General features: G+C 42.2%; 2 protein-coding genes across 6 annotated transcripts in view; one reads left to right on the top strand and one right to left on the bottom strand.

Annotated features, from left to right (window-relative positions):
• LIN52 (lin-52 DREAM MuvB core complex component) overlaps nucleotides 1-11,733 on the bottom strand; it is a 69,422-nt gene extending 57,689 nt beyond the window's left edge. For 4 of the 5 annotated variants that reach the window (XR_011141587.1, XR_011141588.1, XM_068946564.1 and 1 more), the window contains exons 1-5: nucleotides 11,629-11,733; nucleotides 11,478-11,552; nucleotides 11,273-11,310; nucleotides 10,746-10,812; nucleotides 9,824-9,907 (exon numbers count right to left, since the gene is read on the bottom strand). Coding sequence is in view for 3 of the 5 variants with exons in the window: in XM_068946564.1 (XP_068802665.1) it covers nucleotides 9,824-9,907; nucleotides 10,746-10,812; nucleotides 11,273-11,310; nucleotides 11,478-11,552; nucleotides 11,629-11,647 (283 nt within the window). In the remaining 2 variants the exon portion in view is untranslated. Of the gene's footprint in view, nucleotides 1-8,060; nucleotides 8,132-9,823; nucleotides 9,908-10,745; nucleotides 10,813-11,272; nucleotides 11,311-11,477; nucleotides 11,553-11,628 lie in introns of all 5 variants that reach the window. The other variant, XM_068946565.1, reaches the window with a different exon arrangement.
• Nucleotides 11,734-12,005: 272 nt separating this feature from the next.
• On the top strand, nucleotides 12,006-25,091 carry ALDH6A1 (aldehyde dehydrogenase 6 family member A1). Its single transcript, XM_068946532.1, has 12 exons — nucleotides 12,006-12,124; nucleotides 12,456-12,521; nucleotides 14,699-14,773; nucleotides 16,188-16,349; nucleotides 16,944-17,022; nucleotides 17,585-17,887; nucleotides 18,903-19,024; nucleotides 19,271-19,460; nucleotides 21,077-21,258; nucleotides 22,727-22,906; nucleotides 23,111-23,209; nucleotides 23,519-25,091. Exons 1-12 carry the CDS (start codon nucleotides 12,062-12,064, stop codon nucleotides 23,621-23,623), a joined length of 1,626 nt encoding a protein of 541 aa, XP_068802633.1. The 5' UTR covers nucleotides 12,006-12,061; the 3' UTR covers nucleotides 23,624-25,091.
• The last annotated feature ends 150 nt before the right edge of the window (nucleotides 25,092-25,241 follow it).

Here is a 25,241-nt window from a genome sequence, read left to right as displayed (position 1 = left end):
AATCAACCACACATTTAAAAACAATAGCAGCCAAGGTCCAGACTCAATTTCCATCCTCACCATTGCAACCTAATCTCCTGGCAAGTTAATGCAAATCAAAGCGAACACTTCTCTGCCACTGGTAGCAAAGCGTGTTCTTCTCCCAAGAGAGGCCTGTAAAACAGGACAGTCACTGACAGCAGTACAATTACTGACACAGATACAGACTTTATGGACATGTTTATCTCTGCTGTAAATCCACACTCTCTCTCCACTCCGATTCATGAGTCATAAAGAAATTGCAGATAATGAAAAAGTTGGAGAAATTTACAGCGTGTCGGAAACCTCAGACAGCCAGAAGAAATTAAAGAGCTGACTGAGGATAAATCACACAGGTACAATTAAAACTTCCTATACCTTCTTCACTTCCAAACTGGGGCACAAGCCAAGGAAGATGATGAAAAGCTGAGGTCATGACTCCTCTGACTGTAATCATTTCTTAACAACCTACATGTCAAAATTAGCCAATTCACAGATCATGTATGAATGCCAATTTCAAGCTGGCATTCTGATGTCTCACTCTTCCAAGAGCAGCTACCCAGGAAGAATCCTGTCCCTAAAACAAGCCACCCAGTGCGCAGTATATAGAAAGGCAATTTGCTTGTCCCTCTGCAGATACAGAGTATCTCTTACGATACCACAGTGCATTAAAATAAGAAAGTAGATCTACACCACGGGAGGAGGGGCTAAAGAAGATCAGGAAGAAAGCCAAGGTTTATTATTTCACACGGAAAACACAGCAGCTTGGACTTTACAGCAATAGGGCCATATAAATACCCTAATGGACGATGCAAGTTTCTTTTCACTTCTCTAAACATGAAAAAGATGACCATGAACTACTATGAATCTCAACTGAAAACAACCTTTATTAACTCCGTATTTTTCCCAGAAAGCCCATACCCAGTAAGAAAAACAAAAAATAAGCATTTCAACATTGTGTAGTTCCTGAAAAACTCTGGGAGCATTTTCTAACCCACATAGGGACCTCCAAAAAAATGAGACATTTTCTGGGACATGTCTATTAACTGTGCTAAGTAAATCTTCAAGCTAACTGCACATGACAGAAATCTAGTGTCCAAAGAGCATAATTCTGTTGTCCAACTATTGGCAAAATAAGGGACAAATATGCTTTCAGGCAAAACTGAAATGCAATGAAGATTCCTTCAGCAAGGCAGGAAAATGTAAGAAAGCGGATCAAGAAAAATAGGAGCTACAAAAAAATATTCTTAGCAGAGCAAAAATATGATGTGGAAGCAGGCTGAAGTTCATGCATCTCAAACTGCTTCCTTCCTATGTAGGACAACCCACCTTGTAAGAGTAAATAAACTGTATTTTAAGAATGTAATAAGCAGTAGACTTTTGTACAATATTCTTCTCCAAATTCAACATATTTAGAACCACAGAGCTGATTCCAAAGTATATTTTCTCACTTCTAGTTTCAGATTAAAAGATTCACACTAGCACTAGAAGCCCTGCATTTCTGAAGGTGCCAGCTTTTAACAAAGCAGCAAAGCGAACATCCTCGTTACTCCTTTGTTAGTAGTCAAGATGTTAAGAACATTGCTATGTCTTTTCAATAACTAACACTGAGATGCCTCTTGTGGGATCTAGACAGACATGGATCTACATCACATGATCTTCCTTCACTTCATTTCCTTACTCCTTCTAGAAAAGGAAGTTCTTTTCTCTAGCTCCACCACCACACTGTAAGTAGTTTTATTTCTCCTTGGAAATAGTAATGTTCAGGAAAGAGGCTACTCTTCAGGATAGATTCCAAAAATTCATTTGGCTAAAGAAACCAATTCTCTTTTTCATGCCACTTCTCAGATGACAGAAAGGTAGTGGAAGCTGGCACCTCTGACACCCTGAATACTAGAAACCTTTTTAATTTGACATACCTGTTAATATGTTGATTTCCTGAAAAGTTTGTAGTAACATTTTTCAATTTCTTACAAGTGTATGGATAGACTAGTCAAGATAGTGAATTATTACTAAGCGACGGTACTGCAGTAAGCGTATGCACGTTCACAAATGTAAAGTAAAGCTTTTCAGCCTTAAAAATCTGCATGTTGATTGACTACTTGGGATTAAATAAAGAGTAGTTATAGTCAATAAGTATTTTAATCTGATCAGTTACATCTTTGACATTGTAAGCCTATTTGGTAAGAAGGCCGTCTGCTTTGCATGGAGCCTGAAGTCTCCACCGCCTGTTGGCACTACACAGATACCCCTATAAACGACAATCTGTTACAGAAAAGAAAGGATGTATTTCAGCAAGATGTATACAATGTCCTTCCTCCTTTCCTTACCTTCAATCTAATTCAACAGCTTCTGCAAAGTTCAAATTAAGGTTTAATGCTGAACAAAGTGTCATGCTCTGCTTATTAAAGATTAAAAGATATACAAGTTCAGTGCACCACAGACAGAGCCCCTCCCCGATTTATACCTATCCTACTTGTGATCAACATCAAAACAAAAAAAAAAAAGAAAAAAAAATAAGTAAATTCACATTCAGTCACGTTGGGAACAGCTAACCCAGCTTTTAAGTTACCCATGTCAACAGTATGCTGCAAGGGTCCAGGACAGAATTAAGTAAATATGCTCCAAAATACACTACAGTTAAATACACGTCTAACATGAATAGCATATTATGAAGGAAGAGAAAATAGCTATCAAATACATACTGCTCAAGGAGAGGAGAAAAAGAGGAAACCGCTCTCCCCCTCCAAACGCACAACAAAGCTGAACTTGTAGGCAAGAGATCACGCAGGACAGCGTTATCTCACAGAAGATTCACTAATACAGATAAATGAAAAACTGAAGACTACGAATCTGAGAAAGAGTGATCATCTCTAACTAGCTGGGAGTTCAGAAGGACTCCTTTACAATTTTCCAGAAATTTCAGAAGCTTCTGAGGCTGCAGAGGACTACAATTCATGACCAAGGACAGTTCTAACTTGGGAGCGATGTAGTTGTTCCTTATTCCTATGTCCACTCATCTCTCTCTTTCTCCAGAAGGGTCTGGACACCTCAGTTATTCCTGGTAGCAACTGCTAAACCACCACACACTAGTCCAGCCTATTACTTAAAAAAAGAGTTAAACTAAAGGCTCTTCTTGCCCCCTACCTTGTCTCTGAGAGGCCACAGGCAAGTACCTATAGAAGAGCACAAGAGCAGGGCAAGCACAGAGCAGTACCTGCCTCATAATCTGTCCTAGCTTTCTGCATATCAGCTTTCCAAGCCATTGGCGACTTCTTGGTGGTTAGAAACCCTTGACGGATTTACCTTCCAATAATTTGTCTCTTTTATTGACTAACGTAAGCATAGTGTCCACAACCTACTGTGGCAATGAGTTCCACAATTTTAATACACTGTGAAAAAGTACTTTCTTATTTTGTCCTGAACCTGGCATACTACTTTATCTTCTCTGGTTCCAGTACTACGATAAACAGTGAAGAATCATTCCCCATTCACATTTTCCCTGCGTTGATCAATTTTACATACTGCATACATTCACATACTGCACCAATTGTCTCTCTCCAGGCAAAGACCTCCTAGCCATTTACTCATTCTTCATATTAGTCAGAATTAGTGATAGTTTTCTGTAAACTCTGGCTGACTATACTACAAAACAGCCATCTTTTTATTGGTTAGCTGACACCCCCCCAGGTCATCTGGGTCTAAACCTCAGACAAACATGGCCCTTGATAGCTACTACCAAGTAGTTCTTCCACTGCACACTAGCTTGCTTGAGCAGCACTCTGCACGCATATGGAAAATGAATCACTTAACAGAAGAAAAAAGCAGCAGAGCTTTTGGAGTCCAGTGATAGTCAAGGCAGGTAAAACCATGGGTGTGTGTGTAGGTAGGGCCACTTGGGCCAGCATATTTAACAGCCACCTCAAAATGTGAGGATTTGACATTGGATATACAGTCATTCTTATATTCCCAATTTTAGAGGAAAAGCACAAAACTCCTCCAAATAAAAATTTAACCTAATATAAAAAAATCAAACTGATGAAAACATTGATAGAGAAATTATAAGTGGAATTCATACTTCTGGGGTCAGTTATCCCAAACCGTCTAATATTTAAGGCAGATACTGCATGCAAGTACCATTACTTCCCCAAATTATTTGAACCTTAAAAAGACCAGGCTTTTCACCAAGTCTTGCACTAGTGATACCATCACTAAAGCTAGTTCATAACGTGATAGTAGTCCAATATACTCTCCCACATCAGTGAGATTTTACATAAAGGCAGTGTAGCTGTGATACCAGGTATATACATTTTAGGACTTCTGAACGAGTACAGCAAGTGGTACCTGAAAGCGTTAGAGATATATGCGGAATAGCAGGGCTTTCAGAAAGCCCGTGGCCTACCCCATTCCTTCAGTGATGTATTGGTTTTCTTGTTCCCCCATCCTACCTGTCACTTTTACACATTAGTTTGTTCCAAAGTGTGGTACAAAAAAAATAAAATAACAAAATTTCTTCTCTGTATATGTATGTCCAAAAGGATAACATGGTAGGTCTCTAAAATACTCCTGCAATCAAAGAAAATAAAACCTTAACACTGAGCTCAATAGCAACTTGTGCCCCTCCCAGAACTGCTGGCTCAGGGAACTAATATCTTTAAAAATCTAAAATCCACTTTGACTCAGCTGATCCAAAAACTGTTACAGCTTATAGTGTCAAAGAATAGAGCTAATTATCTAAACTTGCTCTTAATCATATGAACTATTTTCAAGCTTGATGCTTTGCAGGCCACAAACATTGAAGCAAGATCTGTGATAGTTCTTCATCGAATCCAGGAACTGTCTCCTTCCTTGCCTACCACATCAGCTACATCCTCCTAGTTCTGCAGCGTTCACTACCCAACTCCAAGCAGAGTGTTGGCGGGGGGGGGGGGGGGGGGGCGCTAACAGGATTTAAGGCTCTTTTTCAGACCTCTGCCAACAGTGGAAATTAGACTTCTCTTGATCAGCTGCAGATCAGGTTCAGCAGGAATACTATGCCCCCTTAAGTTACCTTAATCACATGAATACGTAACAGTAGGTGTGCTCATTAAACCCTCTTTCTCCTCCCACCCACCTTAATGAGAACAGCAAAATGCACACAAAGCAGATTTTTAATACTAAAAAGGATTTTGAAGCAGGATAAGAAAAAAACAGAAAAACATTAACAGAAGGAAAATAGAAGCTCTAACGAGACCTGAAGCAGAAAGGGAGAACCATGAACAATCAAGAGGATAAAGTAGAGTTTTACACAGCTATAAAGCAGTCAAGAAAGCACAAGCTGAGACTCCAGAAGAGATGGTGGAAAAAAAAAAAAAATGTATTTTAACAAGATTTTACTATTATTGATATGAACTTCTAAGCCTGGAAGCTGCCAGAGAACTCTGAAACTACCCGGTAGCGCAGAATAAATACCCAGGACCTAAGGATGTCCTATTCTTTAAGGGGAGGAAAAAATATTTCATATATTTTTACATAAATATTTATATATTTATGTATATACATTTCAGACATGCTACAAAATCCTACTTCATTCAAGGAAGGCCAACTATGCTTACAGTGAATTTCATGCTAAGAAAGGGAATGACATTCTGCAAGGGACAGAAAAGGATTAGCAAGAATCCATCCATTACTTGCTAGGAGGGCCGAATAAGAGACTACCTGTGATCATCTTGGAGATCCTTTCCATTCCACAAGAAAGATGATCTTCAAAGTGAGTCATCAGTAAATTAAGTCATCCGAGTAGGAAATTCTGATTTATGGAAAAAATCAGTCCGACTTTTATTTGCAGTTCGATGGCCTACTTCTTAGTAAAATGGAGATGAATGTATAGGGGATAATGCAGTCAGCAGTCAAAAACGTACTAAAAAAGGCAAGGGTACTCATTCTTTCATTTGGTAAAAAGTCACGGTGAGAACAAAACTACCAAAAATCTGCTAAACAGAAGTCATTTTCAACTACCAAAAAAACCACCAAAAAAACTACACACCCCAAAAATTCAGCCATTTATCTTAACCTGAATAGGAACTAAAACTACTGGAGCCAGAGGAATCAGTTACATGGCTAGAAAGAGCAATAGTTAACTTATTCAAAACGAAGCAACTGACCCCTCAGAAAAAAGGGAGGGAAGCAGCATTATCGAAAATAGCATTAACTGTTTCAGTTGCCAAACACCAGCTTTCAGGCTACCATCTCACATGCTCAGATTGATGCGTTAACAGACAAAGCTACTGCAGTTCACGTAGGTACCTTCTACGCTTCACAGAAATCGCAATGGAGGATAAGATGACTGACGACTTAAATGCCTTTATAAAATATTGGGCAGAAGCTCTGTTAGCCTTATTCCAGCTTGAATATTGACAGCGTCTCAAATCACTAATATTAAAAATCATCTCCAAAATTTCTAATTGACTGTGTCCTGAACTTCCTGTTGCGTCCAAAAGCAGGGCAAGCCTATTCAATTTCACTCAGTAAAGCAAAATTTACCCAGAACTAAGCGCTCATTAAAGGGCACCAACTTAAATCACAAATATTTGCAGCTTGAAGCACAGACAAGTAAAACAGAAGTATCTGTAAAACTGGCAATTTTTAAAAGGTGAGAACAACTATAAGTCAAACCAGGCATCAAACAAGCTGAAAAAAAAAATACAACTCATATACTAGTCATTTCATTTGATTCTCAGAAGCCATAGGGCAGTGTTAAAACAGCAATTAGAGAAAGTAAAGGTAATTGAGAAAAAAAGAAAAAAAAGTGTAGGAAGTTAACAGCAAAGAATTAAAAAAAACTGTTAGTAGAAAGAAATAAAGAAAAGAGGAACCGAGAAAACCATGGCCAAAAAGTGAGGGACCGCAAGAATTATATACAATAAGAATGTGGAGTCCAGATAATAATATTGAATGATTCCTAGAAGGAAGAGTGGAGCTGGACAAAACATTCAATAAATTTGTTCTGTATTTGTCAAGAAAGTCAGCTTATATAGTCATCACACAAATGAAAACACTTTCTATTCAAGTTAACTTAGAAGGTAATAATATGTCCAAGTCCTCAAATTCCAATAATCGGCGTGCAACAGTTGTAAGAAACCTCAAAGAGCTCTGTGGACTATTAACGTTCACTTTTAGTAACTCTCGGTTCGCTCGAGATACTCCCAAAGGCTGCAAAAGAGCTGCCACCGTGCCAGTATTTTAAGAGAACAAATATGATAGCTCAAATAATTAAGAACCTGTCAGATTTCCACTGATCCCAGGTAAAACAGTAAGACAGCTAATAAGAATCTAAGAAATAAAACACATAATTCAGTAATTATGAATTTATGAAACTGCATCTTGTCAAATCAACTGCTCAGATTTCAAATTTAAAGTAGCAATAGTGCTTTGATAAATAAACTTCATAAAGCTACCCAGTTCCCACGTCACTTTGCTTAATGAATTAAAATACAAAAATAAATATGAAATGTGCAGTAAACTGGTTCAATAACAGACCTCACAAGTAACTAAGAGGTCATTAAACACACACATTTGTAATGTGGTGCTGCAGCAATCACTCTGATCCTGCACAGCATTTTTATCAATAACCTGGAGGAAAACAGAGGTCTTGCAAAATATAAAGGAAATGGGATGGAGTGCAAAAGAGGCTGAGTTGAAGGAAAAGTAAATAAGGAATAAGTTACTGACACAGAAAGCAGGATTGCTTCTCATTTTGAATACAAATAAAATATGTGAAAACACAGTCAAAAGGAAAACTACACAACCAGAACAGAGAATATATACAAAAAATGCCTTGGGAAGAAGCAACCTCAAATATGATTGAAAGTGTATACAGTTTTATAATATAAATAAATAAAAAAAGCAGCAAGACTTCCGCAGGAAGCCTCATGCTGCCATCTAGAGGAGACTGGTCAGCATTTTTTTTTTTTTTACTCCTTTGATAGGCAGTTTCAATTAGTAGCCACATTAAACAAAGACTATTAAAATTCAGTACACAAATACACAATCAAATAAAATACCTCTGTCCCAAAAACACATTGACTTTAATGAATAGATCTTTTAGGTTTTTCTTCTCGTTCTCTCACTAAGTCTGTAAGAGAAAAGAACTTAAAGCCAGAGTACTAGGAAAAACAGTTCTGAAAAACTCTGTTCAAATTCTGCATTTCATTTTCTGCGAGAAATTTTTTGAGATAAACATACACATTTTGACAGACAAAATATACTACAGTTTAAATGGAAACAGACTTCAGGGACAAGAAGGAAGAAACGTGAAGATAGCTTTCACAAGCCTTGAAAATACAAGATTCCAGCTCCCGTAGACTGCAATGGTTATTCGAGGTCCAAGAGTTACATTTTCTTGGACGTCATACATTTCACTATTTTCTCATTTAGTCTTCTTTTTTTGTTGTTTTCAGTAAAAATAAGCAGAAATAAATGCAATACGAGTCTTGCTAACTGAACAATACAATCTTGTTAACTTTAATACAATTGGACTCTGCTCAATTTTATCACTGCAAAGCAGTTCGACATTTAAGTTTATGGTTTACTTAAAGCCAATACATAAGCAGCATCCTCCCACTTTGTCTTTTACTAAGATATTGCTTTACTATACTTTAACTTCTACACTACTAAATGCTTTATACAGCCTTAACAGATTAGGCTCTGAAAGTAGAATGAATTTGTGCATGCAGGGGTGTGTTAAAACATGCTTAACAACCTATCTGGGAAGAAAGCATTAGAGTATCCTATACTTAGAGTCAGTAAGATTCTAAAGATAGTACTACTGCTTTTTGCTGTCCACTGAAAAAGAAGTGAAAGGCTTCACACCACGTTACTTATATCACCATATAAAGCTAACAAGGAACATGAAGGGTTTTTCCTAGTCTCAATGACAGTTTTAAAACTTTCAAAGCTTTGTGCTTACCCCAGAGTAACTCAAGTAGAGCCTAAGCTAAAGCAAAACCAAGCAGAAAATATTAAATAAGTAAATAGGTACCCTACAGACAGGGTTTAAAGGAACCTCAGTCCCCTTAAATCAGCCTGATAACAAGAGCCTTGAACGTGTTGATGAAGGCAATTCCTTCTTCAAAAGTTTGACAAAAATTGGCTGCTAGTCAGCGGGATGCAGTTCAACTTTAGTACTGGATGACATGAGCTCTATTCACAGCCAACAGTAGAAAAAAACCACCAATTACAGACGCTGGAAATTAACTATAAACACTAACTGGTAGCAGAATCCTACACACAAGTGAAAGTTCCACTGTGGAGATAGTACACTTAAGTTTCACAGAAATATTGGCATAAATAACCTGAAAATATTTTTAATATCCAAGTGGGAATTAAACAAAGCATGACAATTTATCTAAACCAATATAAATCAGGAACAGAAGTCTATGGGCCACTACACAACATCAGATGGCATAACCATGACCTCTTGTCGTAGAGGCTGTAAGTTCTCTCTCCCCATTTTGGAAGATCACATACACAAATTACCACCTTGTTTATCTATCACACAAATAGGTCTTAACTCAACATTAGAAATGAAACTGAAAGTTACAAAATTCTAAATGTGACCCATTAAGTCACACTGTGCACCTGACAGATTTGCTTTGGGCAGCTGCTAAGAGAGTATCATTCAGCACTCTTTCTCTTGGGAGGACTTCCTACTGCACCATTATTACTGTGAGATGCTTGCCAGGGCTGCCGATACATTTTCCAGCTATAGATATAGGATGAGTACATATTTGCAATGCAGTCAGCCACATCTGCCTACAGCACTTACATTCATCCAGTCCCAGCTGATAAGCCAGGTTCTGCAGGCCTCGAACCTTCTCCATCAGGTTAGCAGTAGTGAGGCTCCCCAACTCTAAAAACACAGAAAAGCATGATTTTTAACAGCGTATAGCCCTCTAGTGGCAATGTACCTGGGCTTACTACTTCACAGAGCACCTTCAAGTCCAACTTTTGACAATACCCGTTTCCACTGAACAAAATACATTCTTTAACTCTCACATTTCAAATCTCAGAAGCACGAAAGACTTATAACAACCTCAAAGTCGTTTTGCTTGCCAGAAATGCTAGGATCCAATGGTTCAAAAAATCACCGATAGTGAGAAAAATATCTTCACCTTTGTAAGCTCTCTAGCAGAAGCTTATTCGCACTACATATTTAAGCGAGCCTGTCTAGTTTCATGCAAACAGGTACCATTATCATTGCCTAAGGCATCACCCCAGGAAGCGTATTCTGCTATTTTTCTTCTTTGTTATTGCCATAGAGTTCTTCATGATCTTGTCTTACGCTATTTCTAAGCGGTTGAATTCTTTGAGTAAACTAATTCTTCCAGATCATTAGCATGGACAGCTTTTGAGCATCGATCCTGCTGTGTTCATTCCTTCACAACTCAGTACACTAGGCACTACTGAACCACAGCCAAGCAGTGGTATTCACATAGTCACCCCAAGTAGGTAGAATCTATTGCCTTAACCCTTTAGTTACACTGCAGTTGGTAGTGCTCCATGTCATTGAAAAATATTAGTGGATTCATGTGACATAGCTTGCTCTACACCACATTTTAAGAAAATATCGTCTACTTAGCTGTTCCTCCACCTGTCCCTTCTCTCCCCTTAAAAAGGAAACAAAAAAAACCCCCACCCATCTGCTTTAGTAATCTTACCTGCTACTCAAAGGCACTGCCCATACTCACCCTTTAACATATCAATATCATCATTTTCTAATTCAGCCATCCATTTGGGAGGAGAACTAGTAATAGGCTGTTTGAGGGGAAAAAAAAAAACATAGCTCAGAAAAGTGTATTTATAGCAGCATACAAACAAAATGTGGTCTAGGATTCTAGAAAATACTCACACTGACAGTAAAAATAAAAGGATAATAGGTGCTCTGTAGAGATTTTCCTACACTTAACCTAACTTTCTAACTTTTTCTATAATTTTTGAAAGTAACACCAGTACATACCACTCAAAAGCTGAAAACAGCATAAAGAACAGCATTTTCTACAGTTTTTCTAAAAATCTTTTATTTCTTCCAAGAACCAACACACTACATTCACAACAAGGTATAAGAAGAGAAGCAAAGGCTTATACTGAAACATTCTGAAGTTACAGTTAAGAAATATTTTAGAGAAAAAGGTCACGAAGCTCACAACAGGAAAAAGCAGATCTATCAACAGGCAGGAAACGGGAAAACACGAGGTGCAAACTAAACGTTGCTTACACTTTTGAAGGAGGCAGCAAATTCAGCAACACCTGGTACTGAAAAAAAAGAAAAGAAAACACCAGGTGAGCGGTTGCGGCTACAGAGCACTACGGCCTCCTGCCCATGGGCAAGGCCGCTACCGCCTGCCGAGACGGAGGGGCCCCACCAGGCCCCCCGAGGCGCTGAGGCCAACGAGGGCCACCGGGCTCGGGGCGGGACTTACGCTGCTCGGGCCACAGGTCCGGGGAGGCTCGGTCCAGCTTCTCGAAGCTCAGCAGCGAGGCCTCCAGGTCCGCGCCTGCAACAGACAGGGATGAGCCTCCACACAACCCACCAGCGAGGAGCGGCACCCCGACCACCCCCTCCCGCCTCACCGTCCCCGGGAGCCGCCATCTTGCCCGTGTCACGTGACCCGCCGCCACGGCCCGCGGGATCCGCCCACGTGACCCGCAACCCCCGCCCCCGAGGCCCAGCCCCGAAACCTCACGTGTCGCTGTGGCCGCCGCCACCAGGAGGCGTGGCCGCCCGCCGACGCTCGGCCAATCCGAGCTGCGACGGCCAGTGGGCGTCTTGGGGCGGGCGGCCAATGGGCACCCCGCAACGGTGGGCGGTGGGGCCGGGGGGCGCGGCGAGGGGGCTCTCCGACGGCGATTGGCCGAGAGCCGCGAGGGCGGTCCAGGAGGGGGCGGGGAGTGGGCGAGGCCGGCGCCCAAGCGGCCAATGAGAGCGCGGGGGCGGTGCTTCGGGCCGCGGCGGGTCGGGGCGAGGGGTGCCGTCGGGGGGCGCGGCGCAGCACTCTGGCCCGGGATGGCGGCGGCGGCGGCGGCGGCGGCGCGCGGCGCCTGGGGCGGGCGGCGCGCGGCGCTCAGGGTGAGGCGGCGGCAGCGGCAGCCGTTACCCCCCCGCTCCTCTCCCCACCCTCCCCCCGCCGTGGCGGCGCGCCGCGGCTCGGTTCGGCCCGGGCGGCGCAGGGGGGCGCGGCCCGCCTGGCTCGGGAGCCCCGCGCGGGGGGCGGCGGCGAGGGGCTGCGGCGGCGGGGGGAGCAGCCGGTGCGGCCCAGGAAGGGCGGGCAGCGCGGTGGCGGCGCCGCTGGGTCGGCGGCTGCCTGGCCCGGGGTGGGGGCGGGCCGGGCCGGGGGCGCTGACCCGCCGTCGGGAGCGCTGCCCGGAACCGCGTTTGTGTGTGTTTCCGTCCCGTCCAGCTGCCGCGGAGAGCCGGTGCCCCTTGGATCGCCTCAGCCGCCGCCTCCTCCTCCTCCTCCTCGGTGGTGAGTCCGGCGCCGCGGGTCAGAGCCAGCGGGCGGGGGGCGGCGGGGGAGCCCGCCCCGGCCCCAGCCCCGAGGAGCCTCTCTGGCTTTGCTCCTGACACAGCCAGAGACTTTATTCCAGTCTGCTCTTTTGAGGTCGTTTCTGTCGGTTCGCCTCCCCGTGACTCCTGCCTGGCATCTCTGGAGCAAACACTGGCGACTCGCAGGGAACAGGGCACGGAGGGCCCCTTTGGTCAATAGGAGGAAAGGAAAGAAAAACACTAGTTAGACGTCAGATGTGTTTGACTCCAGAGTGAAGGAGTACCAGCTCTGACTGAACGCTCCCTCCTTGAGCTGTGCTCTAGCCGTTAGTGCAGTTATCCCACGTTACTTTTTCTATCGACTCCTGCGCGTGTACCTAAGGACGATATGCTAGTTCGGTTGACCACTGCTTGGTGTTTTGTTTTCTCCGTGTTTATTAAATAGCACACAGTTTACTAAGTAGCCAGGTTTTTTTCTGATTTTTAGACTTCCTTTGCTGTGTGTGATATATCTTCAGTTAGTTAGAGCAGCAAAAAATAAAGAATATGTGATTAATGATCCTGTGTGAAAAAAAGGTTATGTTAAGTTGTATGACTGGCCTCACGTAGTCCATCTATGGCAGAGACAGAATCTGCTTCTCTTAGGGCAGTATTTAACTGCTTTAGCTAGTATAGTATCTTTTCTCATCTGCTATCCACAACTGTACAGTTTCCAAGTTTGGAACAGATAAATCATGATTGTCCAAAAAGTCTGCTTTTCCACAGTCATTGTTCCCAGAACAGGCTCATTCTCTAGAGAAGAAGAGCAGGGGCATCTTATGGAACAAGTACAGTCAATATTGATTCTAGCATTTCCTAAACTGTAGAGTGTAATTTTTCCTTGCATGAGGAATTCCCTAAATATGTTTTTTCAAATTGCTTAAAAAAGGTAAGTTCCATTGTACCGAAGCCCACATGGGTCATGTAGCTTTGGAGCCTATATGTCCACTGCAGATATGTGCTACGTGGGCTTTTTTTTTTTTTTCTACTCTCATCCGCTTTTGACTCTTACTGCTTGTCCAGCCAATCCCATTTCTTTTCCTGATTCTTCCTCTCATCTCTGTCCCTTCATTATGCCTTGGAAGGCATTGCAATCCTCATCTCTCTCATAATTCTATGGCCTAATTTCTTTCCTTCACACAGCTCCCTGATATTTTTTTTTTATATTCTAATCTTTTTGTCAGGCATGTCCCATTTCTGTTCTTCATACTGCAGGTCTGTTTCCCCTTTATCTTATCTGTTCTCCCCACGCCACTGCTTTCTGACCTCGTCTCCCTGCAGTTCTTTATCCTTCCTCGCTGTTCTCTGCATGATTAACTGGTTCCCGCTTTCTCCTGGTTCTCTCCTTACCTCCCAGTATCAACTCTGTACTCTTAGTATCCAGTTTCTTCATTTATGCAGTCCCATTCTGGTTTCCTGCTTGCTACAGTCTTGTTGCCTATCCAGTGATAATTACAGCTTCTATCCCTGCTTTTCCTCCTGCCCTAAATTTAGCTGAACTTTTATTCCAAACTTTGCTTTTCTCTGTTCTGCGCCTGAATTGCAGAGTTCTGTCCCCCATGCTGCCTGCCAGGACAATCGCTGTGACTTCGGTGGATGTAGTTTCCTTGCTTTTAGTTCCAAGGCCAAAGGACCATTCAGTTTTATGCCTGCAGCTATGAGCTGGGGAGGTGACTGACTTAGTGGCTTGATGGGAATGAAGTGTGTAGTACAGTCTGCACTGGGTACATGGAATTCTCACGAGGTGGAAATATTCACCATTTTTTCTGAATATTTATGAATTGCAATTTTTCAGTCTTCTAACTTGGTAAACTTTGGGTGATTGAGTAGACTGAAATACTTCTGAATATAAGCATAACAATGTATTTTTTCTTGAACTGCTTTTAGAAAGAATTATGGCCAATTCCATTAAAAAAGGCGGGGGGGGGGGGAAAGGGTGGACAGCATGAAAAAATTCAGCCTGAAGAATTAGCTGGACATAACTGTAAAGTATTGGGACTTTGCCCTCTAACAGGCAGCATAGCAGTGAGTGGTGAAGGCCTGCCTGTAATAAGGCACGTTAGTGTGTAGGCACCTTGAGGCAAAGATCACTCATTGTCCCGTGTTTGTCTTCCACAGCCAACAACCAAACTGTTCATTGATGGGAAGTTTGTTGAGTCCAAAACTACTGAATGGATCGATATCCACAACCCAGTAAGTGAAATGGCCTCTGCGTATCTATCAGCAGTCACTGTGCAGCAAGGGTCTGTGCCTCCATTGAGTCATCTGGTGGGAGGGAAAAGTACCTATATTTCTTGAGAAAGTCTTAGACTTGGAGAATAAGACAGATTTAGAACTGTGCAATTGCTTCTCAGTTGCATCTTCATATGAAATGTCAGTCTTAGGAAAGTGATGACCTCCTTTCTCTCCCTTGTGTAGTAAAACCCAAAGCCATTTTATCCAAATATCCAAAGAGGAAGTTTAAACACTACTTACCTTTCTTTTGCTCATGGAAAGGCTTTGAGAAGAGTATTGCAAATTTCGGAAGGATTTCTTTCACCCTGTATGTATGCAACCTCGTGTGATTTGATGTCAGCTAAATGTAAAAGTCCTTATAGAGATTGATTTCACTCTCAGACCAAGGGGAACATCCTGACAGCTGAAGCTCCTCCTCTCTCCTTTGAGAGAGCTTCTATCTGTGAGCCACAATATTCACAGTGAATTTAGACACTTGATGCTATGCAATGCAAAACTTAACTTAGATTAGTAGCACTTGCACCCATCTCAGTTCTACACCAAGGACAAATGGAAATGGGACTGTGTTCAAGGTTCTGACCTTGCAGTAAGCCTTTGGACAGCAGTTTCTGAAGCTTTTCTCTGTAAAGCCTTATTTTCATGAAGCTCATTTGGTCTCTGTGGAGTCTCCATTGGCTGTGGAGCAGCCATCGTTCTTGTTTCCTTTCGTTCCTGTTGTACTTGTAGTTTCTCTCTTAGTGACGTACCTGATATTTTGTCATGTCAAAGCAGATTTCATTTTTAAGAGTGCACTAGAAGGAGGTTAAACTGGTAAAGACAGGATTTAAAAGTTAAAATATTATAGAACTAAAGCTGATCATAAAAATCTCACTTCTGCCTAGTGATTTAGGTGAACAGTAACATGAATGCAAATTGCACAATCACGTGCAGTTTGCTACTTTTTTCAAAGGACCCTTGCCTCATTTAATGTGCAGGAGAGACAGCAGATGAGCCAAGACAATAGAGAGGGAAAAGGACACAGTCCACAGAAACCTTTGCCTTATCCACGCGAGAAGCTGAAAGATACGTTATATCAGACAAGTCACTTCAAATCAAGCATTTCTAAATCACTTCTAAATTTTCAGCTTTTTAGGTGCCTAATTTGAGATGTGTAGAGTGCAGAGTTTCTAAACTACTGAATACACAGAACTCCAGTTGTAGCCTATGCCTTTCATGTGCACCAAGAGAGGAGTCTCTTTTGTACTCTTCCTATGGAAATACAACTCCTTTTAGAATAAGGATATCAGGTGTGTGGTGTGAAAGGAGAGTTGAGTGGTTGAGAGCAATAGCTGGAGAAAGCTGAGCTTTGATGCAATTTGTTTTTTTCCATCAGGCCACAAATGAAGTGGTTGGTCGTGTACCAAAGGCCACAGCCAGTGAGATGGAGGCAGCTGTGGCTTCATGCAAAAAGGCTTTTTGGAACTGGTCAGAAACATCTGTTCTGAGTCGTCAGCAAATCTTGCTGCGTTACCAACAGCTCATCAAAGACAATCTGGTGAGATATCTGTAGCTGAGTGTGATGGCTGTTGCTGAGTGCCTGGCAGCTGATTCTAGGAAGTTGATTCAAACTGTTATGGTTGACTGAGCTCTTGGTGGGGCAGCACTGCCATGATTGAGGAGCTGACTGAGGCACTGTAGTGGAGAAGTGTAGAAAAGCAGTCTGCAGGCGAATGAGATCAGAGAGGCATCTTCTTGGGGAATATGCTTCTGCATTAGTTCCTTTATCAAAAGACTGTGGGAGAAACTGAACCTTGATAGAGAATGTGCCATTTGAAAAAGATAAGGGGAAGCAGTATGTTAGTATGTACTTTGATACCCTAGACTGCTTTTTCTATGTGTCTATGGTGTGACATGATAGCTGTAGAATATAAGCCAACCCCACAATTTTGTTTTTACAGTGTCACCTGTGTGGCCTATTAGCTTCTTGTGTGCAAGGAGCAAATCAGCCAGTGTCATCTTTCCCGGGCTCTATTCAGTCTGTTGGTTGTGATGTTCAACTCTTTGTTAAACAACATGTCCCATGCCTCCATTGTACCTCATGGGCAGGCACTTTTCTGACATTCATGAACTTTGTGTTTTCCATTTTCAGAAAGAAATTTCAAAACTCATCACCTTTGAGCAGGGGAAGACCCTGGCTGATGCTGAGGGAGACGTGTTCCGAGGCCTCCGTAAGCTGCTGGCCCCTCCAGTTAAAAAAGGGTTTCAGAACCCACAGGAAGGGAGGAATTCTCCTGAGCAACAGCTGTTTTAGGAGTCCATACATGTAGCTCCCTTCCCAGCTCCTTTATGAAGGAGAAGGGGCAATTGGAGCTCTAACTTGAGAAGCTCCGTTAAACTGATTTTTCTCAAACTGCTTCCAAATTGGTAGTCCCTTCCTTTTCCTATCAGTAACTACAAATGGCTCTAAAGCACTAGGAACTTCTCGCTTGTGCTCAGATATCTGAAACTGAATCCCAGATCTACATCTATACTTCTACATCTATACTTCTTTTACTGGAGCTGTTGTATCTGTGCTCCTGTCACACAAACATATAACACGCTCAGGAGAGAAACCATTCACAACCAGTGCACAATGCATGGCAAAGCAAAGGGATTTTCTGGAGCACAATGACTTTAAGTTGTGGGGAAAGAGGCTGGAAGAAAGATTTGGGTCAAGACAGTGGTGAGAAGGGTGTTTGGGGCCTGAACGTTAACAGATCACCCAGTGGCATGTTGCCCTTTCTGCTGCAGAGGTGGTTGAACATGCCTGCAGTGTGACATCCCTCATTCTGGGAGAGACCATGCCCTCCATCACTAAAGACATGGACACTCACACCTACCGTCTGCCTCTGGGAGTGTGTGCTGGAATTGCACCATTCAATTTCCCAGCCATGATTCCTCTTTGGATGTTCCCCATGGCTATGGTTTGTGGAAACACCTTCTTGATGAAACCATCTGAGCGTGTTCCGGGAGCCCTCATGTTTCTTGCCAAGCTATTTCAAGATGCTGGTGCCCCTGATGGGACCCTGAATATCATCCATGGGCAGCATGAAGGTAACAATAGCCCTTCTGGGGACATGGCTGGAGGGTGTAGGCTTTCTCATGTATGGGTATTCAGTGAAAGTGCTAAAAAAGTTGGAGAGTCTGTTAGTACTGCTGTAGGGTAGTTCTGGAAAGGCACTTGAGCCTGTTGATGGAGGGGAAAGGAGGCAACTGAGAGATTTGATGCAATTTGCATCAAATCTTTCAGGAGATAATGTGGCCAGAATGTTAACAGATCACCCAGGAGGTTTGGGCTCAGAGTTACCACGGCATGTAAGTGCTCCAATTCTATTTAGCTACCTAAGTTCCAACTGAAATAGGGAGATAAATCATCTTAGTTTTCTAAGGAAACCTAAACAACACCTTAGGTGTACCTATGTGCCTCACTGAATATGCAGTGGATACCAGTATTGTAGCACCTAGTGTGGTATTTTCTAAAGTGATCAGGTGGCTTCAGAACACAAGAATACAGAAGTTGACAGTAACTTTCCTTCAGCATCACTTGGGCACCTTGGAAGACATCACCCTGAGCCTTGGAATATAACTTCAGAAACATAGCTCTGGGCACCTACTTTGATTGTTCTCTTCTGCTAGATTACTGGCTGTTACAGAGCTGAGGTGGAGAGCGGGGAAACGGGTTTGAAAGCATTAGCCCTGTGGATGCCAATAGGCAGGGCTGAAGAGGGAGAGGCTGGTTGGGATTCAGAGGGGATAGTCTAGATTATTTAGTCACTTGCAGAAGTGGGCGTAGATTTCACTGCCAAAGGATGGGTAAAAGTGCCTGGTTCTTGGATACTCAGGCCCCAGAGAGTGAAGAGGTGGTGGAGAACCAGGTATATGAGCAGAGTGGCAGAGGTGCTGAGAAATCAAGAGTGGAGAGATGCACGAGCAGGCAGTAGGAGACCTTAAATGTGGGAAACACAGAAGCAAAAGCAGAAAAAGAAGAATAGATTTTGCAGTATGGGGATGGGAACAAAGGGAAGCATTTGTGCACCACAGTACCTAACATGTTATTTCCTATTTGAAGCTGTGAATTTCATCTGTGACCATCCGGATATCAGAGCAATCAGCTTTGTGGGATCTAATCAGGCTGGCGAGTACATCTATGAGAGAGGATCTCGGAATGGCAAGAGGGTCCAGGCCAACATGGTAATACCTCTGAATGGAGCACGCTTCTGCACACAAGCCGCCTCTTTTGTGTGCATGTTAAGACAGACCACTCCCTTCAGCAGCAGAAGCTGACTTTGCTACTGATAGTTAAGTGATGAGGCTTCCCTCCTTGCCAGCCTGTTGGTAGCAGAGTCATAGCTACTACACAGAGATATTATCACAGAGCTAGAGAAGAAGTGGTTGGTGTGGTTGATAACGGGAAACTGGATACGTGTTATATTTCAGGGAGCCAAGAACCATGGTGTGGTGATGCCTGATGCCAATAAAGAGAACACCTTGAACCAGCTGGTTGGAGCTGCTTTTGGAGCAGCTGGCCAACGCTGCATGGCCCTATCTACAGCAATCTTAGTGGGAGAATCACAGAAATGGCTGCCAGAGCTTGTGGAGAGAGCCAAAAACCTACGTGTGAATGCAGGTACAAACTTCTTTGATAGTTTCTTGTCAGGTACCTGGCTTGTGTATGACTATGGCTCTCTAGGTCTGCGTATCTGACATCTTGCAGTGTGTCCCTTGGAGCTGCTGGCTACATAGCTTTGATCTGTAGAAGCAGGAGCTAGTGTATTGTCTGGATTTGGCTGTAGAGCCCTGGACTTGTAGTTAGGAGTGTGTGGGAAGGCTTGGCCGTATGACTATGATCCAAGTTTTACAGGATCAGTCTTGTTTTAACTGGAGCTTTGAGATTATCTACTGTACCTAAATCAAACCTACCATTTTTATAACAACTTCACTTAGAGATCCTTCCAACTTGTCATAAGCATGCAATAAAATGGAAACATGGGAACAATAAGTGCTTAGAAAAATTAGACTTAGGAAAAATTCTCCTAGCTTTCATTTATTTTTAATGAAGTTCTGCAAAGGGGAAAAAGTTTATTTTAAGAAAGATCTGGTTTGGGATTTCAGCTTCCCGGTGATCTATAATTATTCTTACTCTTTAGACAAATGTTGTAAATATACATACACAGGAAAAGAAAAAGAAATAGGAAAAAGAAGCTTCTTTCTCAGTTTTGCTTGCTTCATTCATGTGCTATGGGCAGGATTCAAGGAGAAGGTCAGTTTCTAGCCTGGTGCATTTTAATTTCCGAATCGTGGATCACTTCCTTGGTCTGAAATGACACCTGGCTGACGTAGCTAGTTCTTTTACTACAAGCTATTTGCATACTGCACCAAGTCAGCATGTGATGTTTTGTCACTCCTGCAACCAGCAGGGTTGGAAATAATTGAGAATTCAGCTTGTTCTAATTCTAGCAAAGCTTGAAATGACAAGAATTCCCTTAAAGGAAGAAAGAAGGAAAATAACAGAATGTAGTGGCATGCTAGCTGAGAAAAGATACTGGAAACTTTAAATCCTGATTCCAAAGGAGGTAGGATTCAGCTGGCCTCATGTCCTCATTGGGACAAGCGTAGCCTAGATATCTTGGGGTCAGAAATTCCTAGAATGCACAAAGAGTGTTTCTCGGACAGGTGTAGAAGTTACGGAATGCTAAGATCTTGAAGAATTCTCTTTATACAACATGGAAAAGGCCTGCTTTGTCTGATGGACTTGAGCAACTTAAAATGCCAATGGCTAGAGTGTCAGAAAACATTTATTTGTATTTCAGGGAGTCCATAGTCTATTTGATCTCTTCTTGACGCTGTTTAACAGTCAAATTTTAATCTCAGCTAGCTCACTTCCTTTGGCTGAAAGCTAAATTTGTTCTTAGTAGCTATTTTATGTATATAAAAGGGAAGATGAACCTTTGTTATTTCTGCCCACTCTTGTGTAGCAGGGCTTTTGCAAAACTTTGAAGAGCCACAAAGCTGATCTTCAGCACTGTATTACTCAACTCTTTGAACGTGCACTTACAGCTTCTCTTATCTGTTAGTTTTGAGAGTTGCAGGCTATTACTTCTGTTCATTAATGGCACAGATCTTGGTTCTGTGTCTCAGAAACATCAGGATTTTCCTAACTTTACTGGCAGTGTAGTTGCCTCCTCACTCCCTATGAAGGGAGGCTGTCAAGGTTAAAAACTTTGTGTCTCTGCCTTTTCACAGGAGACCAGCCTGGTGCAGATCTAGGGCCCCTGATCAGTCCCCAAGCTAAGGAACGGGTTTGCCATCTAATCGAGACAGGAGTAAAAGAAGGTGCCAGCCTTCTTCTGGATGGACGTAATATCAAAGTGAAGGGCTATGAAAATGGCAATTTTGTTGGGCCAACGATCCTTGCCAATGTCAAGGTAAGATAACCAACAGCCGTGCTTGATGCCATATATCATAGGGTCAGTGGAAATGTGGGTTAGCCAAACCAGTCAATAATCAATAATCACCAGGTAAAAAGCCTAAGAAGAGCTCAGCTTTCCCTTGCATAGCTGCAGTGAAGTGCTGATTGTAATGCTGTTCTGGAGGCAATTAAAGAAACTCAAGGGAATGCAACAGACGCTGAATAAGGTTAATAATCTTAACTTTAATGGAAAGCAGCCAATTAAAAAAACATATGAACGGTTAGTACTGTGTCAAACTAAATATCCATCAGTCATGGTGTCCTGTTTGTAATAATGGCCGGTGCAGATGCTTAAAGAAGAGTGTGAGCAACAGTCAAGTGTACAGCATCCCTTCCTCCCTTATACCCTCCTGCAATTTGCAACTTAAGGACTTAATGAACGAAAAGTTGTATTTTGTGGAAGCCTTTGCAAGAATGATACAGGATAAACTACAAAATCTCTTTATTGTTGAATATATTCACAACTTTACTGAGTCAGCCTCTGTCAGCATAATGCATAATGTGCACCCGCATCTCAAGGGGTTTTAGTACCTAAATTCATTTTTTTTTGTTTTTATGCAATTAGCTGGTATCATTTCTTCAGTGTTGAAGTATTCAGTTCATTGTGGGCCTTTTGGTGAGTGATTCCATGACAGCAGACCAGTCTTGGTAGTTCTGCTGTTGTACTTTATATTTTTAGGATTTCTTGTATTTAATGCTATTATATAATTCAAGCTTTTAATCTGTCTTAGAATTTTCTTGCCTTGTTCTCATTAAACATCTTAAAATGTTTTCATTTCCTTTGGTGTATCAAAAATGTTGTGAGGTTTCCCATTTAAAAACAGAACTTCCACTAAAATTTTGTGATTCTTAGTTTGTTATACAATGGTATGGCTAATAATAGCCACACAAAACTTGCAACTTGTCAAAATTGTGTTTTGCACTTGTATAACTGTCTTTTAACCACCAGGAATGTTATGAAATCTGACTGGGGAAATGAATGAAGTACACTGTAGTCAGACTGCAGGATGAGTGCAGTAGGTCCTGGGAAATGGGGAAGAGACTGGCAGAAAAATGGGCCTGATGCAAATAGTTAACTGCCAAGACTGAGAGGATGGCAGGTTGTGGCCACTTTGTCAAAAAGAACGGAAGTAAACTATCCTGAATTAATCCTGACCTTAATCTGCCTTGATCAAAGAGTAGACCTGTCACTGAAGGCTGGCAAGCAGTAAAAGCAGAAAGTAAATTGGGGATTAAAAGTGATACCCTCTTTAGCGGACTCCAGATAGATGACAGGGCATGGTGAAAGGGTGAGGAGGACTGAAGGATGGCCTATGCCAGTGCAGGATGATGGGTGATCCTAAGAGTATCCCGAGCATGAGTGGCATGTGTGTTTGTTATATGCTGTTGATGCAACCTGATTTACCTGCTATTTGTCTTGGCAGCCAAGCATGACTTGCTACAAGGAGGAAATCTTTGGGCCTGTCTTAGTGGTTATGGAAGCAGACAATTTAGATGATGCAATTGAGATGGTGAACAATAATCCCTATGGAAATGGAACTGCAATATTCACCACTAATGGAGCCACAGCTCGGAAATATTCCCACTTAGTAGAGGTGGGGCAGGTATGTTAGAGGTAGAATTGTTGCCATTAGAGGTCATCATTTACAGCGGGTACCATCCAGCTATTGTAACTAATTGCTAACTATTCAGCCAACAATACACAGCCTTAGACTTAAGGAAACAAAATGAAGTAGGTTGTGGAGAGTGTTCTGCAATCTGCTACTTCTTTCTCTTGTGATTAACGTGGCAGCTTTCCTTTGCTTTAGGTGGGTGTAAATGTTCCAATCCCAGTACCTCTGCCCATGTTTTCCTTCACCGGCTCTCGTGCTTCTTTCAGAGGAGACACCAATTTCTATGGCAAACAGGTAACTAATTCAGAATACTCTATTAGATTGAATTGCAATAAATCATGTTAGAAATGGCAATGGGGAGACAGTCATCAAACCTCATTAGTAAGATGGAGATTTAAGAAGGGAGACCTGGGTAGCAAGCTTTCTCACAGGACCAGAATCTCTGGGGACCTGGTAAAGGGGGCAGGATGACAGGAGTGGCTCCCACAAAGGAAAACTCGATCCTATGTGGATGTAGCAGAACCTACTTGAAACACTTCTGGTGCAGACCTAAAAAATTCGTAAGGCCAAACATCTGATTCTTGTGCCTCTTTTTTTCTCCAGGGAGTGCAGTTCTACACACAGCTGAAAACTATTATTTCTCAATGGAAAGAGGAAGATGCCACCGTTACCAAGCCTGCTGTGGTTATGCCAACTATGGGGAACTAAATTAGCCTTTGCAGATGCTGTCCATGGTGCCCTTCTACTTCTGTCCTGCAAACACTTTCCCACCTTTGTCCTGACTATCACCATTTCCTTGGGAATGAATGGAAAGCTCCATTTTTAAAAAAGGCCTCTATTTCTGGTTAAATCAGGCAGACTCATGTAACACACAGTCTTGCTTTTTTGTTGTTGTCAGTAGTTTTCAGCTAGCTGAGCTCAAATTTCTTCCAGTAATCAGAGGAAACAATCTTATCCAATTGCAAGTGCAGGCAGTGAGATTGGCCTCAGTTTATCTTTCTTTCCAGACCTCCTCAACTCAAACATTTCTCTGACTGTTCTCCACTTCAATATCTTTAGCCTCAGTGACTTGCTACTGGCTACATTTTGTGGCAGTTTTCTTTAGCTCTTTATCTTACATTTTGAGTTAGTTACTCACTCAAAAGATGAACGCTCAATTTTGAGTGTCATCTCTGCGACACTTTGAATGTCCCATAGAATTGACTTCTACATGCAATGACGATACCAATTATGGGAGTTTCTAATGCTGAAGTTCAGAAAATATCACTTTAATCTGTTTAGCAGTTTCCAAAACACTTGGAAACTGGCTTTTTAAGGGTTTTTCAGGAAAAAATACTTGGTTGCTTATGTGAGGATGAAAGAGATTTCTGGCGCTACAGCAAACTTCATTCTGCCTCTAACAGCCTGGAAACTTCAGTTTCCGTTGTGCACATCACTGGTATTCTCCAGTTTGCTGTCAATTCCATTGTATCTGGAATGAGCTGTTGGGTGCCTGTTTCCTGTGCTAACAGAAGCGTGCCCACAGGTCCTGTAACATAATGACACTGTGGAAGCAGAAACACAACTGTGTGTATGTTATCTTCATGTCACAGGGTCATGCGAGTCTGGGTGGAAGGAAAATTAAGACGTAGAAGGGTCAGTAGGAAGGAAGAATACTTTTTTTTTTATTAGAAAGCAGCCAGACCTGTTCTCTTGGTTAATTTTCCTCAGTATAGCTGTAGTGCTTCTGTTGATTGATTGACTCTGTCACATTTGCTCAAATACACAGTAACATCCTCTAGGGACTGCAGGTCCCATTAGTAGAGAAGGTTAAGTCTTAGTAGACCCTGTTCTTAAGAATATGTGCATTTGGAGCTGGAGAGCCCAAATTTTTATTCCTGCTTCACCTAGAGAGTGATGCAGCAATGAGGGACCTGCAGGAAGCTCATTCAAGCACCCATGCAAAATAATATTATTCTAGTGATTCTAATCATGACTCGTTCTAATTAAACAACCTGAATGTGAACACTTTGTATCCTGCCTTCTGATAAAGATGCCTTTTGCTACTGACAGTTGTATATTCATGCAGCTGCTGTGGATCCACTAATGTTTGTATCCCATTTTTTCTCTCTGTTGTACCCTAGAGGGAAATTCTCACCTTTGCAATCTGATTATGAATTAAAAACTTGCTGATACATTTCTGCAGCAAATGACTGTTCCTTGGTAAAACATTACATAAATGCCATGTTCACTTTATTACCTTCTTTGCAGAAGCTGGTCCATGACTCCTGTAACCCATGTATCCAACCTCCTCTACAGCATTTCATTTGCTGTAGCACTTCTCCTA

Source organism: Struthio camelus, chromosome 5 (genome assembly GCF_040807025.1).
Source record: "Struthio camelus isolate bStrCam1 chromosome 5, bStrCam1.hap1, whole genome shotgun sequence".
Taxonomy (NCBI): domain Eukaryota; kingdom Metazoa; phylum Chordata; class Aves; order Struthioniformes; family Struthionidae; genus Struthio; species Struthio camelus.
The sequence above is the reverse complement of the archived record's forward strand: the minus strand, read 5'-3'. Positions and strand labels throughout refer to the sequence as shown.